We start from the raw sequence: 17,953 nt of genomic DNA, 5'->3' as shown, positions 1-17,953 counted from the left end.
CCCCCGTGAGCCGCCCGCCTCCGACCCGCTCCCGCTGTTGTTCTCTCGCAGTGAAACAGGGAAGCTCCCGTTCCGTTCCGTTCCGTCGGCGCGCTCAGCCCGCAGGACAGCTGGCGATGAGCGGACTGAGGTCTCCTGGGCTTCTGGGGCTGGTGCTCTTGGTGCTCTCGGCGGGATATTGCAAAGAGAAAACCGACGCCGGGGATCTGAAGGACAGGCAAAGTCTCTTAAATCTCATCATGGAGATCATTCAGGAATTGAAGAGGTACCGCCTGGAGAAGGACAGTGGGGTGCAGTACTTCTCCAAGCACGACTACAACTTGGATCGGAGGGAAGTGGCTGACTACGGAGGATACCAGGATGAGCAGAGAGTTGGTAAGTCCCAACCCGTGGCTTAGATCTCTGTCGTTCCGCAGGGCACTGGGGAATCAGACATCAGGTTACCAATTTTAGACCGAGGATTCACCACCCAGAATACCTGCAGCCTCACTTTTGTATCAGAAACTGATGCAGGCAGCACATTTGGAATAGAAAAAACTCCATTCACATCTAAGTCTCATACCCTCTGGACAGTGTACTCATCTGAGTCTGACTTCCTGTGTGTGGGCTTTGAACAAAACCTGCTAACGAGGGAAAAGACTGAAATGTGTGAGATCAAAGAAGCTACGAAAATGTTCTTTCTCTTGTTAGTTTACATTTTTTAAAACATGCCCGGTTTAAGTGGAAATCACTCTAGTAGTGATTCCCCTGCAGGATTCTATGTCCATGCAGTGATAGATACCAAGAACTCTGTTGTTCCATTTAACTTTTTGCCCAGCTTTAATCAGTCCCATTTGTACTCTGAGGGTAACACGTTCGATAGGTGGTAGGGAACTGCAGCAGAGTACTCCTCTGTCACCACGCAAGCTCTGAATGCTTTGAGTCACTCCTTCAGTCAGTTCTGCTCAGCTGAGTGGCTCCTCTGTGACCTCCATGAGGTTCCATTTGTCCATAAGAAGCCCATCCAGGGCTGGATGTCCGCAGCAGCCCGGAAGCAGTCATACCAAACACAAAGGGGTGGTGGAAGTCCACAGCTTGGTTTCACAGTGTGCTTCCGTGCATCCAGCTGCAAGCTGATGTGGCTTCTGCTGCCATGTCTCATTTATTGTTCGCTCCCAAACCCCTGGAGCATTGCTGCTTATCTTACCCCTCCTACTGAAAGTGACTTTCTGAATACTTTCCAGCAGATGTCTGCTCACTTTTTTCCAATCTGTCTTTTATTTTGCTAGTATGTTACTTTGCCTTTATTGATCTCATAGAGCTCCTTTGTTACCTTTTCTTTACTCACTCATATTCAAATATCCTCATGATTTGCATTTGTTGGCGATTGTCATGAAAATGTTATTTCTCCATTTGGATGATTAACCAGTATACAAAAGAAGACAATTTTGTTCCATTTAAGATCAGAGCAGTGAGAACATGTTGTTTTATAAATGTTAAAAAGTTACACCAGGCTGAGCAGTGAAGCCTAATGTGCATAACTCAACTTGAAACACTAGCAGTTTTTGGCCATCCTACATCAGCATACCAGTGCAAAACATTTGGCTTGTACTGATCAGTTATCTATGTAGATGTAAAACCAATATAGAACAGAAACATCGGTACCAATGTCACTGACTCCTCAGGAGAAGCTTTCATCCTGTCATAACGGAGTTATTCCCAGCAACTTGGGAAAGGAACTACTGCTTAAGAGTTCTTCATTTCAGTTTTGGCATCACTTTCCCAGAGAGTCTGTCCCCCAGGAAATTTCTGAGCGGAGGATGTGTGGTTTTAATGCTTTTCATGACATAATTAGGTCAAATACGGTAAGGTCAATTTTACTTACACTGACTAAAGTTAGAAGTAAATGAAGAATGACTTTCGAGAAGTGTCTAACCTCAGAAACGAATCAGATCTGGATGGAAATGTTCTCTGCTTTATATCTGATAAGAGGTGGCAGGGGAATGAAAAAGGCTGCTGAAGCATTTATGGTCAAATAAATAAAGTACCACGTAGGGTATCATACACAAGCAGCACTCTGCTATCAGCACTGAGTTTCTAACGGAAAGCAATCAAAGATAGCTGTAAATCAGGAAGACACAGAGAAGGGTTAGGGCTAAAATGGATTTCAGTAAACCAGTTTCATTTTGCCATCTGCTGAACACAATATGCAAGGTGGTAAACCACAAATACAGAGAGCCAGAAGAGAGCGATTTGCTTAGAATCATTTCCTGTGAATTTTATTTACAGCTTGAGGGGGAAAAAAAAAAAAAGATTCCTGTAAGTAGATCAATCCAGTTTCATGATTACAGCAGGACAGTGCTCATACAAACACTTCTAACAAAAGACTGTTTGCATAAGAAAATTGGAAGACGAGGCATGGAACCAAACCTGAATTTACCTTTGGATCCTTACCAGTATTAGAATAATCCATTTCTTGGTAACTGTGAATCAAAATTTTGTTTTAAAGTAGGTAAATGGGAAAACGCAATTTATGGAGAGCTAAACTCTGACTGTTGGTTATCTGTCAACACCATTGATGACTGCACAGACATCACCTGTTTCATATCACAGTGTGTTTGATAGTGGCTTTGAAGGTAAAACAAGTGTTTGGCCTTCGGCCTACTGTGTGTGAATGAGTTTGACTCCTGTGCATCTGTCAAGAGGTGCTGGTCAGAATTCATTCCTTTTTCCCATACTTGCCAAGAACCATCCCTACAGCAGTGACTATGTTTTTTTTCTTTCCATCAGAAATAGTTCCCAGAGATCTGAGGATGAAAGACAAGTTTTTAAAACACTTAACAGGTATGTTTTAATTTTGCATTGGTATCCATTTTTTTGCATTCATATCATAAGCTGTGCTATTCCTCCTGCAAGCTACGGTGATTCTTAAGTTAGTTCTTCCTTCTCTTTCAGGTCCACTCTACTTCAGCCCAAAATGCAGTAAACACTTTCATCGGCTTTACCACAATACAAGGGACTGCACCATCCCAGCCTGTAAGTGCTAAAAACAAAGGCTAATTTTCATAAAACAACAGAGAACTCTAAAGTGGAGTAACTCTATGGAATAGCAGTTGTGACACAGTGCGAGAGTACTGGTCTAGCATTAAATGGGGAGGTTGGTGGCCCTGCATGTGGCAATGGGCTTGGAGATCCATGATTCTTGAGGTCCCTTCCAACCCTGGCCATTCTGTGATTCTGTGAGAGTGTATTTCTTGCAGTGCTCTTCAGCATTAATATTACAGTGAGGGGAAATGGCAAGACAACTTTTTAGCTGTGAATGGACTGTGCAGAATGACTGTAACCCCTGCTTCCTCAGCTATTTATACATACACCCTTTTTGTTCAAAATCAAAGGTATGTTTTTCATAGGATCACATGATTTGTCTCCTAAACCTATCATATTTAACTTTTAGTGCTGCAAATTCAAAATAGGAACAGGAATCCAGCTGGGGCTATTTCCTTTTCATTAATTATCTATGTAGAACACATAATGGCAGTGCCACAGGTTGCCCAGAAGTACAGGATCTCCTCCATGGAGACCCTGAAAAGCCACTCAGATGTGGTGCTGGGTATCTCTGCTCTGAGTGTCTCTGCTTGAGCAGGGGTGGGGCCAGATGGACCCAGAGAGCCCTGCCAACCTCAGCTGCTATGTGATTCTATAACATGCTTTAAAGGCATCACATATTTTCTAAGTTCAGTCACCAGTCTGTCAGTCACGTTGACTTTGCAACCTTTCTCTTCAGTAAATTACAAAAATAAAACTTTGTAAGGCTTAATGAAAAAAGAAAAATTCAAAAAAATTAGCTGATGGGTACAAAGAAGCAAATTCATATTATGATATCTCACCAGTGTTGGCAGCATAGAGAAACTTAAATCAGAAATCAACATTTATCACTCTGTAGACATGACTCCAGATTCATACCAAGATGGACCTATTGAATAAGATGCAGTTTTAGCACAGCCTTTTCAGAATGGAAGCACACTTTATTTTACTTGTCTGAGGTCAACCAGTTGGGTCAGTTGCAGAGCTGGGAATAGAAACAGGAGTTCCTGATTCCAAGTTTCAAGTATTAATAAATATTTCAGCTAAATATATTTTAAAGACATACTGGGCAAGACCTGCAGACTTTCTCCCTATTCATAAGGCCTCATATTAAGACTGCCTTGGAAACAGAAAGATTTACAGATAATGTAATGGTTTACATTGATGGAGATGGAGTTGTTCATAACTAACGTGTTTTAAATAAGGAAATGGTCGTATTACTTTTTTCATAAGGATAACATTGCAAATATCATTTGACTCTGTACTAACAAATACTTCAAGCTGTGAAGCTAGAAACTAGTTGGCTTTTATGTCTGAATTAGCCTTTTCCTTCTGACAGGTGATTTACCTGCCAGACATAGCGTCTGGATAACGGAGGATAATTTGTACAAGTGATAGTTGTATAGTATATCTATGCTGTGAGATAAAAAACTGTTAACATAGCATCTCTAGGATAGTAGGATGTAGTTACCAATTAACAAAAATAATGCCAAATGGAAATTAACATCAGTCACTGGACTGGACTGACCAGCATCTTCTTAAAGTAACTGTCTTCTACAAACCTGAAATAAACAACTTTAATGCTTCACACGCAGTGGGATATTACTTTCTGATAATATCTGATAATATTCTGATTTCAGGTTAAGCTTACTGTTCATTCTATATTATTATTTTGCATTTGAAAGACAAATTAAAAGCATCTATGATGCTGCAACAACGTGGGAGACAGCACAAAACTATTTTGTTGTCATAACTTTTAGTATTTTGGGTAGCTTTGTAGCATTAACAACTAGGAGATACTTTATTCTGCTGTTGTGATCAACTTTCAGTTACAAAGTTTTTACACACTAAGTTTTTAAGTCCAAGGAACACATTTCTATACTGTTTCAAACTAAGTTGTTCATTAAACTTAATTACAGCAGTAATCTGCACACCTTTATTGACTTTGATTTTTAAAAGCAAAATCGGTTACTTTAGTAATGCCTGCATTTATGCTCTTTTTTCATGACAGACTATAAAAGATGTGCCAGGCTTCTTACTCGGTTGGCAGTAAGCCCAATGTGCATGGAGGGATAAGGTAAGCTTTTCTAAGAGCAGTAATGACATTCTACTGAACAGCATAGCTGTGGATTTTGTTTCATACATGAAAACTCATAATACCTTTCTTTGGATAAGATATTCCTCTTTCAGAATATCTGGAGTAACTAGCTTAATCTGGCAAACAGTGGCAGTAAATAAAGGCTACCCCCTACTGGAAATCATTATATAAAAGTCCACATGCATCAGCTGTGAATTATTTATAGCATTATACAGTTAGAAAATAGTGAATTTGTTGTTATAGAACAAAAGACAGCTGTAGCTTATTTTTCAAGAGTTAATTCAGCATACAATCACTCATATTGGCAGCAGCAGCCCTTTTATGAGTGCAGCTGTAGATCTACAGGGTACATTTTAGCATAAGCTAATATATAAGTAGCTACACGCAAGACAGCTTTATAAATGCAGATAGGCTGCAGGTGCTTTTATGGTACTTAAAATGTATTAGTAGCATTGATAAACTAACATTAAGCTGCCCAGATTTCTTGGGATTTTCATGCCTATGGTTATTCTCTCCCTTTTTGCTTAGATGTACCACTAATTCCTAGAAGTACTTTGAGGATCTCAGCATGCTCCAAAAAACAGTTCTTCCAAATGATCTGTACTTCTAGAAGACTGACACAAAACCGATACAAAAGGACAAATTTACATTCTGTCCTCAGTCTTTGCTTGAGACAGAAATGTGACCTTTGACAAAGGAATAAGTAACAACCCATATGGATTTGTCAGTAACAAATGTTATCAGATACTTTATGAGAAGACACATATCTTACAGAGTCACTGTAAAAGTGAATAATTCTTAAGTGAAAAGCAATAATTCTTAAGGATCTTAGTTTATTTTTTTGAAGCACAGAAACTATTTTGCATGGCATTCTCAGAAGCCAGTGATGTTATTAAATAAATGGAAAAATGGTTTGGAAAACCATTCACATTATTAGTGCTGCAGTGTCAAACTGGAAGACTGTATTGAACAGGGTCACACAGCTACATTACAGATTTGTCATTGGTCAGCACATTCATTATTTTTTTTTTAGTAGAAGTTAGTATACTTATTGATGACAGCAGAGTAGCAGACACAACCAGCAAAGAACACTGAAATTGAAAATAATCTTGAGAAATTTGAGCTGAATAGTTTAGGACAAGCATAAAATATAGGGGAAAGCAGAATTAAGAAGTCAAGGAGCAGAAGTCAATTTCAGAAATACACGTCAAGTTATGAATTACTAAATAGATAGTTCTGTAGAAAGTGTAGGGATTATAGTGGGTCACAAACTAAGCATGAGTCAATCGTGTCACACTTGAAAACAAGGCAAAGGACAAGATACAATTTATAAAAGAAAACGTTGTTTATCAAACACCTGAAATAATCACTGTGAATACTCTGTCTAATTGTGGACCCCACATTTGGAGGCATACAGGTGCTTCTTGGTCAGAGTCTGAAAAAGAGCAACATGCGTGACCAAAGAAACATAATTTACAAGAACAGCTAAAAGGAACTGGGAAGTAAAGATGAGTGTGAGAAAACATAATTGAGCTATTCAGTTTCATAAATTCAGTTTCTCTTCACCATTGTGGTTAAATAAAATGTAATTTGCTTAAATTTTCAAGAGAAGGTTCCAACTAGATTTTTAAAAATACTCTTTTAATGGTAAGAGCAGAGATAATATATTAAATAATTAGATGCAATTCAGCATTCTGACTTTAAGCTAACTTTAACATTCCTGTTAGTATTTTCTGCCTGACTTCCTAAAGCAGCCCAGCTTCAAAGCAGAAGGTTTCTAAGTTCTAATGACTATTAGATGACTTGATGTCACTGAAACACGCAGCCATAGAAAAGAAACTTTTCTAACTCTCTAACCCTCTTAACTTTTTGTTGTTGTTATTATTTTTTTTTAGTTTTATTTTACCATTTTCACATTTTACTACATTTGTTTGAAAACCACAAGGTGCTACTATTGGCACTCTCCCGTTTTCATGACCACGTGTTTGCTAGAGACCAGTGGTGATCTCATGATACATTCTTAACACCTTCTGGTACCATAAGACTAAAGACTGTAACTGAGTGTATGATTACATATTTCTGTTCTAAGTGCTTGCACACAAGTGCTTATATATTAACTTTTTTTTTCCCTTAAGTTTCTTCAGTTGCTAATAATGAATAAGATAAAACTAGTTATACAGTATATACATATATATACATAAGAAGGTAGAAGATTCTTTATAAAATCATAGTAAGCTAAGGCATACTGATAAATAAAATGTCTTTGGAAATTAAAAACTGTAAACTTCTTAAGATGCATTAACCATACTCAAAATGTACGTTAAGAAAGCTGAAAGTACAAGAGAAATTTGGAAACTTTAAATACATAAAGAGAAAACAAATACCACACTGGACATCCCATTCATGTACACCATATTGTATAAGCATTACTTCAAATGATCTTTAAGCAAAAATATTGGGTTCTTAAGTTTTGCTTCAAGTGTTTTCTATCTGTAGAACAGGAGTCTTTAATTGCTTTTTTACAGTTTCTTATTCACACTAAGACCAAGTGCACTGAAGAAACATCACAGACACTTTAATTTCTTAAAGGAAGTGAAGTTGGAATTCAGATGTGAGTTCTGCATATTATTCAGTGAAAACAAACTTTTTTTTTTTCAAGAAAGTATGTTGATCTGTCACATACAACTTCTCATGACACATTAAATCACTTCTGCTTAGTGACAGGAAATAATTCCCAAGGAAACTAATTTAAGACTTTATCAGAACCACTGCTTTGAACTAAGCTGGTAGCCTGCAAACTTGGTTACCACTGTGGTATCATTCAACTTTGTTAACAAGTAATTTAGTAATTTTGAATTTTCATTACTAGGGGATATCTGTGGCTAGCACCAGATGTAACACCAACAGCTTTATCATTGCTGTATAGATTTCTGTGACCTGATGCTCACACTAGAGGCACCTTCCATCTAGGCACTGATTGATGGGAAAGGAAAAGGAATTTCAGATATTAGCAAATGGAAATTCTGCCACAGAGCCCTACTGGTGCAATGTTTTACAATTTATATTGATATTTAAAACATTAACTTCCTCTCTTGTATTGTTCTTTCTCAGAATTAACATCATGCACAGATAATGAATAGAACCAAATGAGAAAAGCAGTAATAAGCCTTTACAGCATGTTTATTATTATTTGCATTAGCAAAGGAAAACAAAAAATAAGAGTCAAAGAAAATGGAGCTGTATGCCTATTGCAGTCAAGTACCACTCAGGATCTCCACTAACAATACTACTTGACTACCCTAAATTCCAGTCTAATTTTTCCAGACTGATGCACGTAACACAGATTATAAGAAATTTTTAAAAGTACAGCAACAGATTGATTAAGGCTAAAACTCTGATTTAGAAAACTAAAACTACAGATTTAGAAATGTACTGAAATTTACCTGAGCACTGAGCATCTAAGGCCCACAGATTTTGATCAGGTATCTGTACAAGAGCAGGTTCAAATAAGTTCAATCAGTTCTAGTTTTTCCGGCCTTGATAAGCTGCATATTCTCATTAGTAATGAACAAACTATTTATTAAATTCTGTGTTTAACTTGTCAGTCATATCACGCTCTAATCAGACTAAAAGCACATTAATTTGTTTTCAGACATCACTTTTCACTTTAAATAGAGCACAGTATGGACACACATATGGAAAACAGATCAAAATGCAAGACAAAATTTACATTGCTTTCCCCTCTAAGGACATAAAATAAATATTTGTTCTATCCACAAAGCCAGAAGAAAACTAAATTACATTAAGCTTGTCTGTAACATTATTACATTTCCTAATAGTTTCAAAAACATTGCAGAATTAAATATACGCTTAAATAATACTAACGAGTATTTCTGTATGCATCAATAGCTTGATTTTCAATGGGTTACATCAAGTCTGACTTTGCATTCAAATGATACCATTACAACTTACACTTAAGCGGTGGAAAATGTAGAGAAACTCAAAATATCAGAGTTCACAGTGATTGTGACAGAGATAAGTATGTGCAGATACAAAATATGAAAATTACAACTATGAAAAGTGGCATCAGCAGAACTCTAGTATTAGAGGATCCACTCCTGTTTTGTTCTTATTTTCCACATCTGACATCCATAAGACATACCTTTTTTCTCTAGTTAGGGCATCTTCCTTCAATAAGGGCATTAACAGGTGGTCTTAGAAACACATGAAGTTGGGTAGATACTACTTGCAGCATTTTATCACATCACTATACAGTTGTGGAAAATGTCAACATAGAAGTTATTGAGATAGATTTCAGGATACGTACACATAGTGATGGTCATGTTACATTTTCTCAGCTAGCTTAAAGGACTGGAGAGAAGGGCTGTGGTAGGCTTCACTGCACAACTTTTAAATTAACATTTCTACACAAGACAATACATGTGCATACACAATGTAGAAATTTTCTAACAGTGATTTTTAATACCAATGCTAGAGAAATGGCTGTAATTTCATTCCAAGAATCTGTTCTGGGAAAAGTTATTAGAACTAGCAGCAATTGACCTGTTGCAGCTTCTACTCTGTGTTGCCTCACTATTTGCAGATTCCAGGAGCGATAGCTGTATGACTGAATCTCAAGAAATTACTTGATTTGTTTCTTATCAGTCCAAATTTCTTCAGTAACAGGCCCAATGAAACATCACATCCTTCCTAAATCCTTCAAACCTTACCTAGATGATTTATATTACTAAACATTGTACCAACAGCTTCCCAATAGCAAGGCATTAAGAAAGAAATTTGCAATCTATCAATGCTATCCTTGTTTATTCACTTTTTGACCTCACTGCTGCAGATGTAGGTACAGGCTAAACTTACCTACAAGCATATTATCAACTGGTAGAACTGTAGTATTCCAGTCCCTTCTGTCTACCTGAAATGAACCAGCACAAAAACAAGAATGATTTCCAGAACTCAGCCATGAGTAACAAAACAAAACACTTAATTTAGCAGAGCTACACACAATATTAGATCTTTGTGAGGATTTATTATCGAAGTCTCCAGTATTATTTATTTGCTATTTTAGCTATGCTAACAACATCCTTAAACACTTTTATCTAAGTATAAAAATGATGACAGGCAATTTTTTTCTTCTTCTTCTTTTTTTAATCTACCAGGTACTGTTACCATTAAAAGAAACATCAAGAATCAAGAGAAGTGCCTTGGAAACCAACAGGGAAATAGAACTTATTACCTTTATAACATATTCCATTGTGAACAAGAGATTTATTTTTGCAAATTGACTGACTACTTCCCATAATTCTTCTAACACGTATTTTGTATGTTGTCAAGTTTGCAGATTGACATTCTCTTTACAGTAGCATAACTGCCAGTAATACATAATGTTCCATACTTAAAAACACACCACAACTGATGTGTAATGCTGCCAAAAATTACATAAACACAAATATTTCACCAAGAAAATTGATGTTCTATTGCTTAATTCTACAGTTTTAAGGAATGTTTGTTAGTACATTTAGAACTACTAAAGATCTTTTCCACAGTAGTTGTGGTCACTTGATATCCTTCATGCTTATGCAAATTTTTTAAAGTTTGGTTAAAACAAACTTGCATTGGGGTCACATTGTACCCTGGGAGTACTAACTGCATGACAACCAGAAATGTAATTCCAAGTAGAAATATTTTTGGGGACAGTGGAGCATGGATTTTGTACACAAACACAAGCTGCCATTAATTTACTTTATATAATAAATGTATAAAACATTCCAGCTAATGTGCAATATGTAAATAATGTAAATAACATGCATAAGTAATAAAGTGTTTGGTATTAAGTTGTCCTCCATTTGCTTTCTGTTCACTGAATCTGATAATCGGATGCAATTTTCAGGTAGCTACTATCATTGATCCACACATAAGTCTCTTTCCAATGACAATTTGCTTCGTTAAGAAAGAAAGGAACACTCACCTTGGAGAAGTTCAGTACTTTGGACTGTGGACTTCTGAGAACTGCCAGATTTTTGCATTAAAATCTCACGAAATGCTCAGACCACAAGGCTGCTCCAATTTCATACAGAATTCTTAACTTCTTCTTCATGACAAATGGTTGTTTCAAACAAAATCCCTGCACAGTGCTTGATCGATAGCCGGGTGCTGTAGGATTGTCTATTCACACAATACCCATAATAGGGATTTTAAATTAGTATGATTATTTTGGTTTGCAGTAGGACTGAAATCTGCTTAAATCAGAATTTTCTAGAAAAAAAGCACCGTAAAAGGAAAATGGTAATTTATTTAGAGGTTTGATAAATTAATTGTTAAATTAAATTCTGTGGAAGTTTTTTTTCTAGTTTTAGCAGAAATCATCGGCTGTAACAGAAGAAAAAGACCATAGGATAGCAGATTTTATTTAGTCTTGGGTGCAGGTTTATTATGTAAGCTGAAACAGTCCACGGGTTGGAGGAGTCAGTTCTACATTTTTTTCACTCAGTATTAAAATATAACATAAAATAATGTAAATATGTACAATGTTTAATACACAAATTGTGCATCATATGTTCACTGTTTCTCTTGGAAGCTTAATTATGGTGCTGTGCAGATGTTCTTCCAGAAGGCAATTCCTATTCTATGTTCTTACGTTCTACAAATGCCTTTACCATACTATGTTGCTCTCCTCCTGTTCCTCCAAAAGAAACCAATGAAGGACTAAATAAATGAATGAATGAGCTTTTATCTCCTAGCATAACTGATGAATTATGTAGCCAACGCTGTACAGGCTGAAAACATAGCTCAAACTTTTATCTGAACTAAATTTAACACAAATAGTTTTGATTTCTTATCATGTTAAAGAAAAGTTCCTAAGCCTAGCAAAGATAGGCAAAGATATAGCAACCATGTCTTCCTATCTCCTTTCTGTTACCCCAGCAGACCAAAGATACAGAGTTAAGACTTCTAAATCTGAACTTCAACATGTAGGAAACTATAGGTTCTGTTTCTACTCAGTCACAAATGGGAAAGCACAACCCATCGGGCTCTTAATTGTCTGAGGTCTATTACTGTCACTGGCATATTTTAAATGGTCTTTTTGGCAGAAAATAACAATGGTTGTGCCTAAATACTTCCACTCCTGAGGCTGCTGCATAAAAAATTCATTTAGATGTTTTGTCCCTAACTGCCCATCATTTCCCCATATTCAAGTACTCATAAAATAAATGGAAAATCATATTTTTCAGAGTCCATGTTTGACCTATCCTGAGATATTGTTTATATTATTATTTGTCCCTGAAGCGAAACAGCTATTAATATGCAAAGTCCTAGCAAGTTCATAAAAAAAAAAAAATCAAAACCATTGGTAATCCAGTAATACACACAGATCCTAGTTTCTGTACCCAAGTGTTCCATCTACCACTTCCCTTACTGTAAACTGGTTCTTAAGTTTTACATCCAACTGAAATTTTAGCAAAAAGATCAGAGATCTCATTAACACATATTCTAGCTGCTTTACAGCAAAAAAATCCCAGAAAAGTCCCCAAGCAGATAGACAGTGACAGGACAAGGGGCAACAGCTTTAATCTAGAAGTGGGGAGATGTAGACTGGATGTTAGGAGGAAATTTTTCACTCAAGGTGGTGAGACACTGGCACAGGCTGCCCAGAGAAGCTGTGGATGTCCCATCCCTGGAAGTGCTCATGGCCAGGCTGAATGGAGCCCTGGGCAGCCTGACCAGTGGGTGGCAACCCTGCCATGGCAGGAAGGTTGAACTAGATGGTCTTTGAGTTCTCTTCCAATGTAAGTCATTCTATGATTCTATAGAATATAATCCCAATTGTAAAGGCTGCAGTTAGATGCATAGTGACATTAAGATTCCTTCAACCCTAAAGGGAACAGGCTTCTCTATCCAAATGCATCCCTTTCCCAGAAGGAAAGCAGATGACAAATACAGAGGCTGTTCCTATCAGCTTGGAAGGCAAATAGAAAAATAAATGCAACACAAGTAAATAAGAAAGCAAATTTTACAGTTTTACAGATCATGTAGTAATCCTTGTTCATATCAATATCAGCATTACTCGAAATAGGAAAAGATGGCATCAGTCACATTACTGATCTAATTACATTTCACAGTCACGTTTCTGCATAAAGCAAAAATTGAGGATGATGTTCAGACAAATAAGAGTAGATTTTCATAATGCATTCCATTTTTTTGTGTGTGCAAGAGCACAACTTCTTACTTACTGCCTTCATATAGCTTCAAATTATATCACAGTCTTATGACTGTCTTCCAGTTGAACTATATTCTTAAAGAACATTTTTGAGATGCTATCCATTCTCCTGAGTAAATACAAAAATATCATCTGCCACTCATATAGGAATATTGAATGTTTGAATATTTTACTTCTGATATAAAATATACACTTCACATTTAGACTTTTAAACTGAACTGTTCTACTGTGAAAGCAAGTGCTATATTACTTTATGTACAGCAGTGTGCTACAAATTGGCCCCAAGACCAAAGGAAGATGAACCAGAGAAGTCTTCGTACCATCATCAGTGACCATCTCCGAACTGATTTCATTTTAATGAGCATAAAAAAAAAAAAAATCTATCAGCACAAAATGATTTCTTCTTTGATAAATGAAGATTTAGACCTAAATAACAAACCATTTTCACAGGATCCTGATAACAAGTTCTGCTTGCTTGAACTTTGAAATAGTGCTAAGAACAACTCCTGTCCTGGGAAGGCAGTTTCCTTAGTTCACCAGTCTCAATATAAAAAAGCTTCTTTCTGAAAGTTGTCTAATGATACTGGGATGACAAGCCTACATTAACATACATGAACTATTATTTCACATACACCTGCAGAAAGTTGGCTTCAACTAACTCACTAATGGCGCAATGAGACAACTTCTTGATGACTCTGTATAGCGCATAAAGAAGCAAGACTTTTTTTTTTTTCAGTGCTTCTGAGAAAGCACTGTAAGAGTTTACAGATTAAATTTATTGTCAACAAGTACTTTATTATTACATTGGTATGTGAGAAAATGGTTCATCTACAATATCTGTTTTTCCAATGAGATGAGAAAAACTGCAATAAAAAATTAAACTGAAAAAAGTTGTGAATTGTTCTTCTAAGGAAGCACAATTTTACAATTTAAATACATCAATCAAGGAAAGCTTACATATTTCAGGAGAAGCTAATTATTTTCTTTTAGAAATAGAATGATTAAACATTAATGAGGCTTCTCCAAAAATGCTTTACAGCATCTAACACACTGCTCGTAAACAGTTTCAAAGTCCTTTTCATTCCCCTAGAAAAAAAAAAAGAGGAAAAAGAAGGTAAGAATAGTCATATTGGCTCATTTTGCAAATGTCTTTTCTACTGTCAATAATGGCAAATAAAACAACAAAAACAGTACAAAGACACGGTGACAGTTTTAATGTATTTCCCCCCTCATTTGAACTAACAGATTTTGTACTCAGCAGTCCTGGATGAACTTTGATTCACCGTCAGTTTTGTTACTTGGTGTTGGTTTTTTTCATTCAATTTGCAAGCATTTTGGGGGTGTTTCTTCTCTCTCTTTTACTTTTTTTTTTTTTTTTTTTTTTTTTTACATTCACATTATCCTGTCATGTTGTTTCACTATTTAACAAAGCACTGTGTGGAAACAAATATTCTGTTTTGAATCTACCTCCTATAATCTATTTGATGTTCATTATTTCTTATGTAACGTATAGCAATTCCTGATATTTCCCCATGATACTAATGTTTTATAGAACCTTAACCACATCCTCATCCACTTCTCTTTCCTAAACTGAAGAATCCTAATTTAAGTGATTGCTCTTAGCTGATAGTACTCAAATTCTTTGACCGTTTCCTCGTCTTGGTCTCTATTTTTGTGACGACATTCTTTTTGCATGGAAATTGACCACAGAGGACTTCACTGAATATTCAAAATGTAGGTGTATTATGAACTTAAATTACTAAAGTAATAATAAATGGAATGAATAAAGACATGTTTTCATTTCCTATTCTGATAATTTATATTGTATATTATCAGATAGATATACAATATACATATGTACATCTCATATGTTACATAAGAACTGTGGAATCTGGCAAGACTATATACTATACATACACAAGTTTTAATCAAGCCACCAAAATAATTTCTTACATAGTATGGATCTTCAATAATAAGTTGTTTCTGTGGATCATATGCCCCAAGCAGTTCAATTTTGGCCTTGCAGTCTTTAACCTGGTTGCTTTTCCTTTTCAGATCTCTTGGGGAGGAAAAGAAATAAAAAAGAAATAAAAAATGTTACAAACAACAACAAAACAAACTCCCATCAATTTCTTCAGAATTTTTCAGCATCGGTATTAGATGCTCATGATAGTTTCTAGAGAACACAGAAAAAACAATAAGTTTCTGGACTCACTCAATTCTGTGAAGTCTGTGGTGCTTCTTTTCTCATTTGTTGTTACCTATTTTGTTTTTTTAACTGACTATCAATGGCACACGTAAACTTATTCCAGACTATTAAAAAAGCCAGAACAAAGAGGCTTGGCAGAACTTTGAGACAGCAAGTTTACCTTCATCCTCAGATCATTCACTAAGTATTTTCAATGTCCATCTTTACCTTGAATTAAACAGAAATAATGATGACTATCGACTTTTTTTTTGTCAGATTTATGAGCTCATGGGCTACAAAACAGCATTAAATGGGCAAGTTCTTCCACATTCAGTTTGCAGAGAATAGTAGATTCTTTAGATCTGTCTTAACTTTGATATATTGCAATATTTTAGCAATTACCCTATCTTCTACAATGCCTCCCTCTGGTAAAGCATACTGGTTTTGAAATAATACTTTCCTTGTCAACTTGCAAACAGCCATCCATTATCCCAAATGCAATTAAAATGCACCTTTAACCACCTTCAGATTAAAAGCTCGGTACATACTGGAACACGTTCAGTATTTTATAATATTAGACCTTTCCATACCAAATCAGAATTTAACTTGTCCAATGCTTACAAAGCTAACTGGTCATAAGTAGCAACTCCCAGAGAGTATTCTTATAGTTGTTAAGTACTGAGCAGGGCCTTTGAAGGCACAGATTGTATTTCTAAATTTTACACGGTCTTTAGGATAATGTGCATGTAATGTATTAGATGTAACATTCTCCTTAACAGATTCCAAAGTACACTACAACTGGCAGTACTTATTATACTTCACAGGAAAAGAAAGTACACACTTTTTTGTAAGCACAATTAGTTTTAAGAAACTAACTTCTAATTAATTATAATTAATGAAGGAATTAATTTCATGTAGTTAAGAAAGACAAAATAGCAGTGAGAACACAATACCATTTTAAGCAAAGAGAGAAGTGCTGACTTTTCTATCAAATAAGAAATTAGTGCTTTATTGATTTAGAAAAAAATCTTTTTTAAAACTAACAAAAAGTATCCCTGTGAATGCTGGAAATACTTTCAGAGAATAAGAACTATGTTTGTTTGAAGAGTCCATATGATTATGATGAAGTCCAACCACTTGCTCCAAGGCTTCTAGCATACCAGTTAATGAACAGGAAGGGGCCAACTGGTTTCAATACTACAGAAAAGTGATATCCCAAATTCTTTTCTGGTATGACAGGCTGATATGACAGGCTGATATGACATAAGTACCTGGAACCAGCTACAAACAAGCATTCCTAAGACAGTGGTTGAACTGAGTGCACATTCAAGACGAAATTTACAAGTGTGGCCATAGCAAAGCCCTTAATTCTGCTATAGTTCTGATGTTGCTGGTACTCTGCAGTTAATACACAAATGAAAATTTACTTTGGTACCAGCAGTTTAAGAATTTGCATGAAACTATAGATAAGCTAAGTCATCTCTTTACCTGACAGAAGTGTTATGTATGAATAAAAGTTGTAAGAGCAGTTGCCTAAAACACTCCAGAAAATTCAACAAATGATACTTCAGATATAAGATGCTGGTCCTAAAAGTCTTCATATGTTAATAACAACAACAATAAGTAAAACCCTGTTATGCTACGTGTTACTGTCTTTAAAAACACTAAGTTATTAAAGCTCACCCTCAATCATATCTACATAATAAGCAGAAATTTTTCTAATGATATCCAAACCATTATACTTAGCAGTTATTTCACCAAGTCTTTCTTAAGCTCAAACCATCTCATAGACACACAACTAAAAACATAGGAAGCAGAAGCAAGATTTCCCCAGCTAATGACTAGAATTATTTCAATTTTAAAAAAGCTCATGTGCGGGAAGCAACACATTTAATTCTTTCCAAGTTTTCAAAGGATCTTTCAGATCGTACACAATCAGAAAACCAGATCACTCCGATCTAAAAACATTATTTCCTCATTTATAACTATACAGGCACCAGTTGCACTTGTATAACACATACTAAGCTTCTTTTTCCTTAATTTAGAGTAGCACATACCACACAAATAAGACATGGAATTCTAACTCATTAAACATGTAAGAAGTGCAGAATCCTTCTATCATTTACACACGTATGCACACAAACAAAAATGCTGAGACAAGCTGAGCAATAAAATGTGACTTCTGTCTTCAAAGTGACTCACAAGCTAGCACTAGAGCAATCCATATGAATTTGTTCTAAATTTCTTCATACATTACCTTAGATTGCTTTCATCCATACAAAGTATATAATCAAAGGTCTGGAAATCATCTTTAGTAACCTACAATTAAAAACATGTACTTTAGCCCACAAACATTGCTTGATTACAAAAA

General features: G+C 35.8%; 2 protein-coding genes across 3 annotated transcripts in view; one reads left to right on the top strand and one right to left on the bottom strand.

Annotated features, from left to right (window-relative positions):
* The first annotated feature begins 23 nt into the window (after positions 1-23).
* Positions 24-11,010, top strand: ALKAL2 (ALK and LTK ligand 2). 2 transcript variants are annotated; one of them, XM_010707891.3, is made up of 5 exons: positions 24-375; positions 2,770-2,823; positions 2,935-3,015; positions 5,075-5,140; positions 5,690-6,736. In XM_010707891.3, exons 1-4 carry the CDS (start codon positions 117-119, stop codon positions 5,137-5,139), a joined length of 459 nt encoding a protein of 152 aa, XP_010706193.1. In that variant the 5' UTR covers positions 24-116; the 3' UTR covers position 5,140; positions 5,690-6,736. The 2 variants fall into 2 exon arrangements, with proteins under 2 accessions (XP_010706193.1, XP_003204515.2); XM_003204467.4 differs by lacking the exon at positions 5,690-6,736 and adding an exon at positions 10,336-11,010 and having other exon boundaries at positions 25-375.
* A 2,159-nt stretch (positions 11,011-13,169) lies between these two features.
* The window catches only part of ACP1 (acid phosphatase 1), a gene marked incomplete at its 5' end in the record, with an annotated part of 9,288 nt that continues 4,504 nt past the window's right edge, over positions 13,170-17,953 (bottom strand). The window contains 3 exons of the mRNA XM_031552257.1: positions 13,170-14,480; positions 15,348-15,453; positions 17,840-17,901. Coding sequence (XP_031408117.1) covers positions 14,403-14,480; positions 15,348-15,453; positions 17,840-17,901 — 246 coding nt within the window. The remainder of the gene's footprint in view (positions 14,481-15,347; positions 15,454-17,839; positions 17,902-17,953) is intronic.

This window comes from Meleagris gallopavo, chromosome 2 (genome assembly GCF_000146605.3).
Source record: "Meleagris gallopavo isolate NT-WF06-2002-E0010 breed Aviagen turkey brand Nicholas breeding stock chromosome 2, Turkey_5.1, whole genome shotgun sequence".
NCBI classification, from domain to species: domain Eukaryota; kingdom Metazoa; phylum Chordata; class Aves; order Galliformes; family Phasianidae; genus Meleagris; species Meleagris gallopavo.
The sequence above is the reverse complement of the archived record's forward strand: the minus strand, read 5'-3'. Positions and strand labels throughout refer to the sequence as shown.

Excerpts from the sequence above, each read along its gene's own strand:
- ALKAL2 (XM_003204467.4), top strand. The coding sequence starts at position 117 with ATGAGCGGACTGAGGTCTCCTGGGCTTCTGGGGCTGGTGCTCTTGGTG. Across the intron at positions 376-2,769 it reads CCAGGATGAGCAGAGAGTTG|AAATAGTTCCCAGAGATCTG; the intron begins GTAAGTCCCAAC and ends TCTTTCCATCAG. Across the intron at positions 2,824-2,934 it reads GTTTTTAAAACACTTAACAG|GTCCACTCTACTTCAGCCCA; the intron begins GTATGTTTTAAT and ends CTTCTCTTTCAG.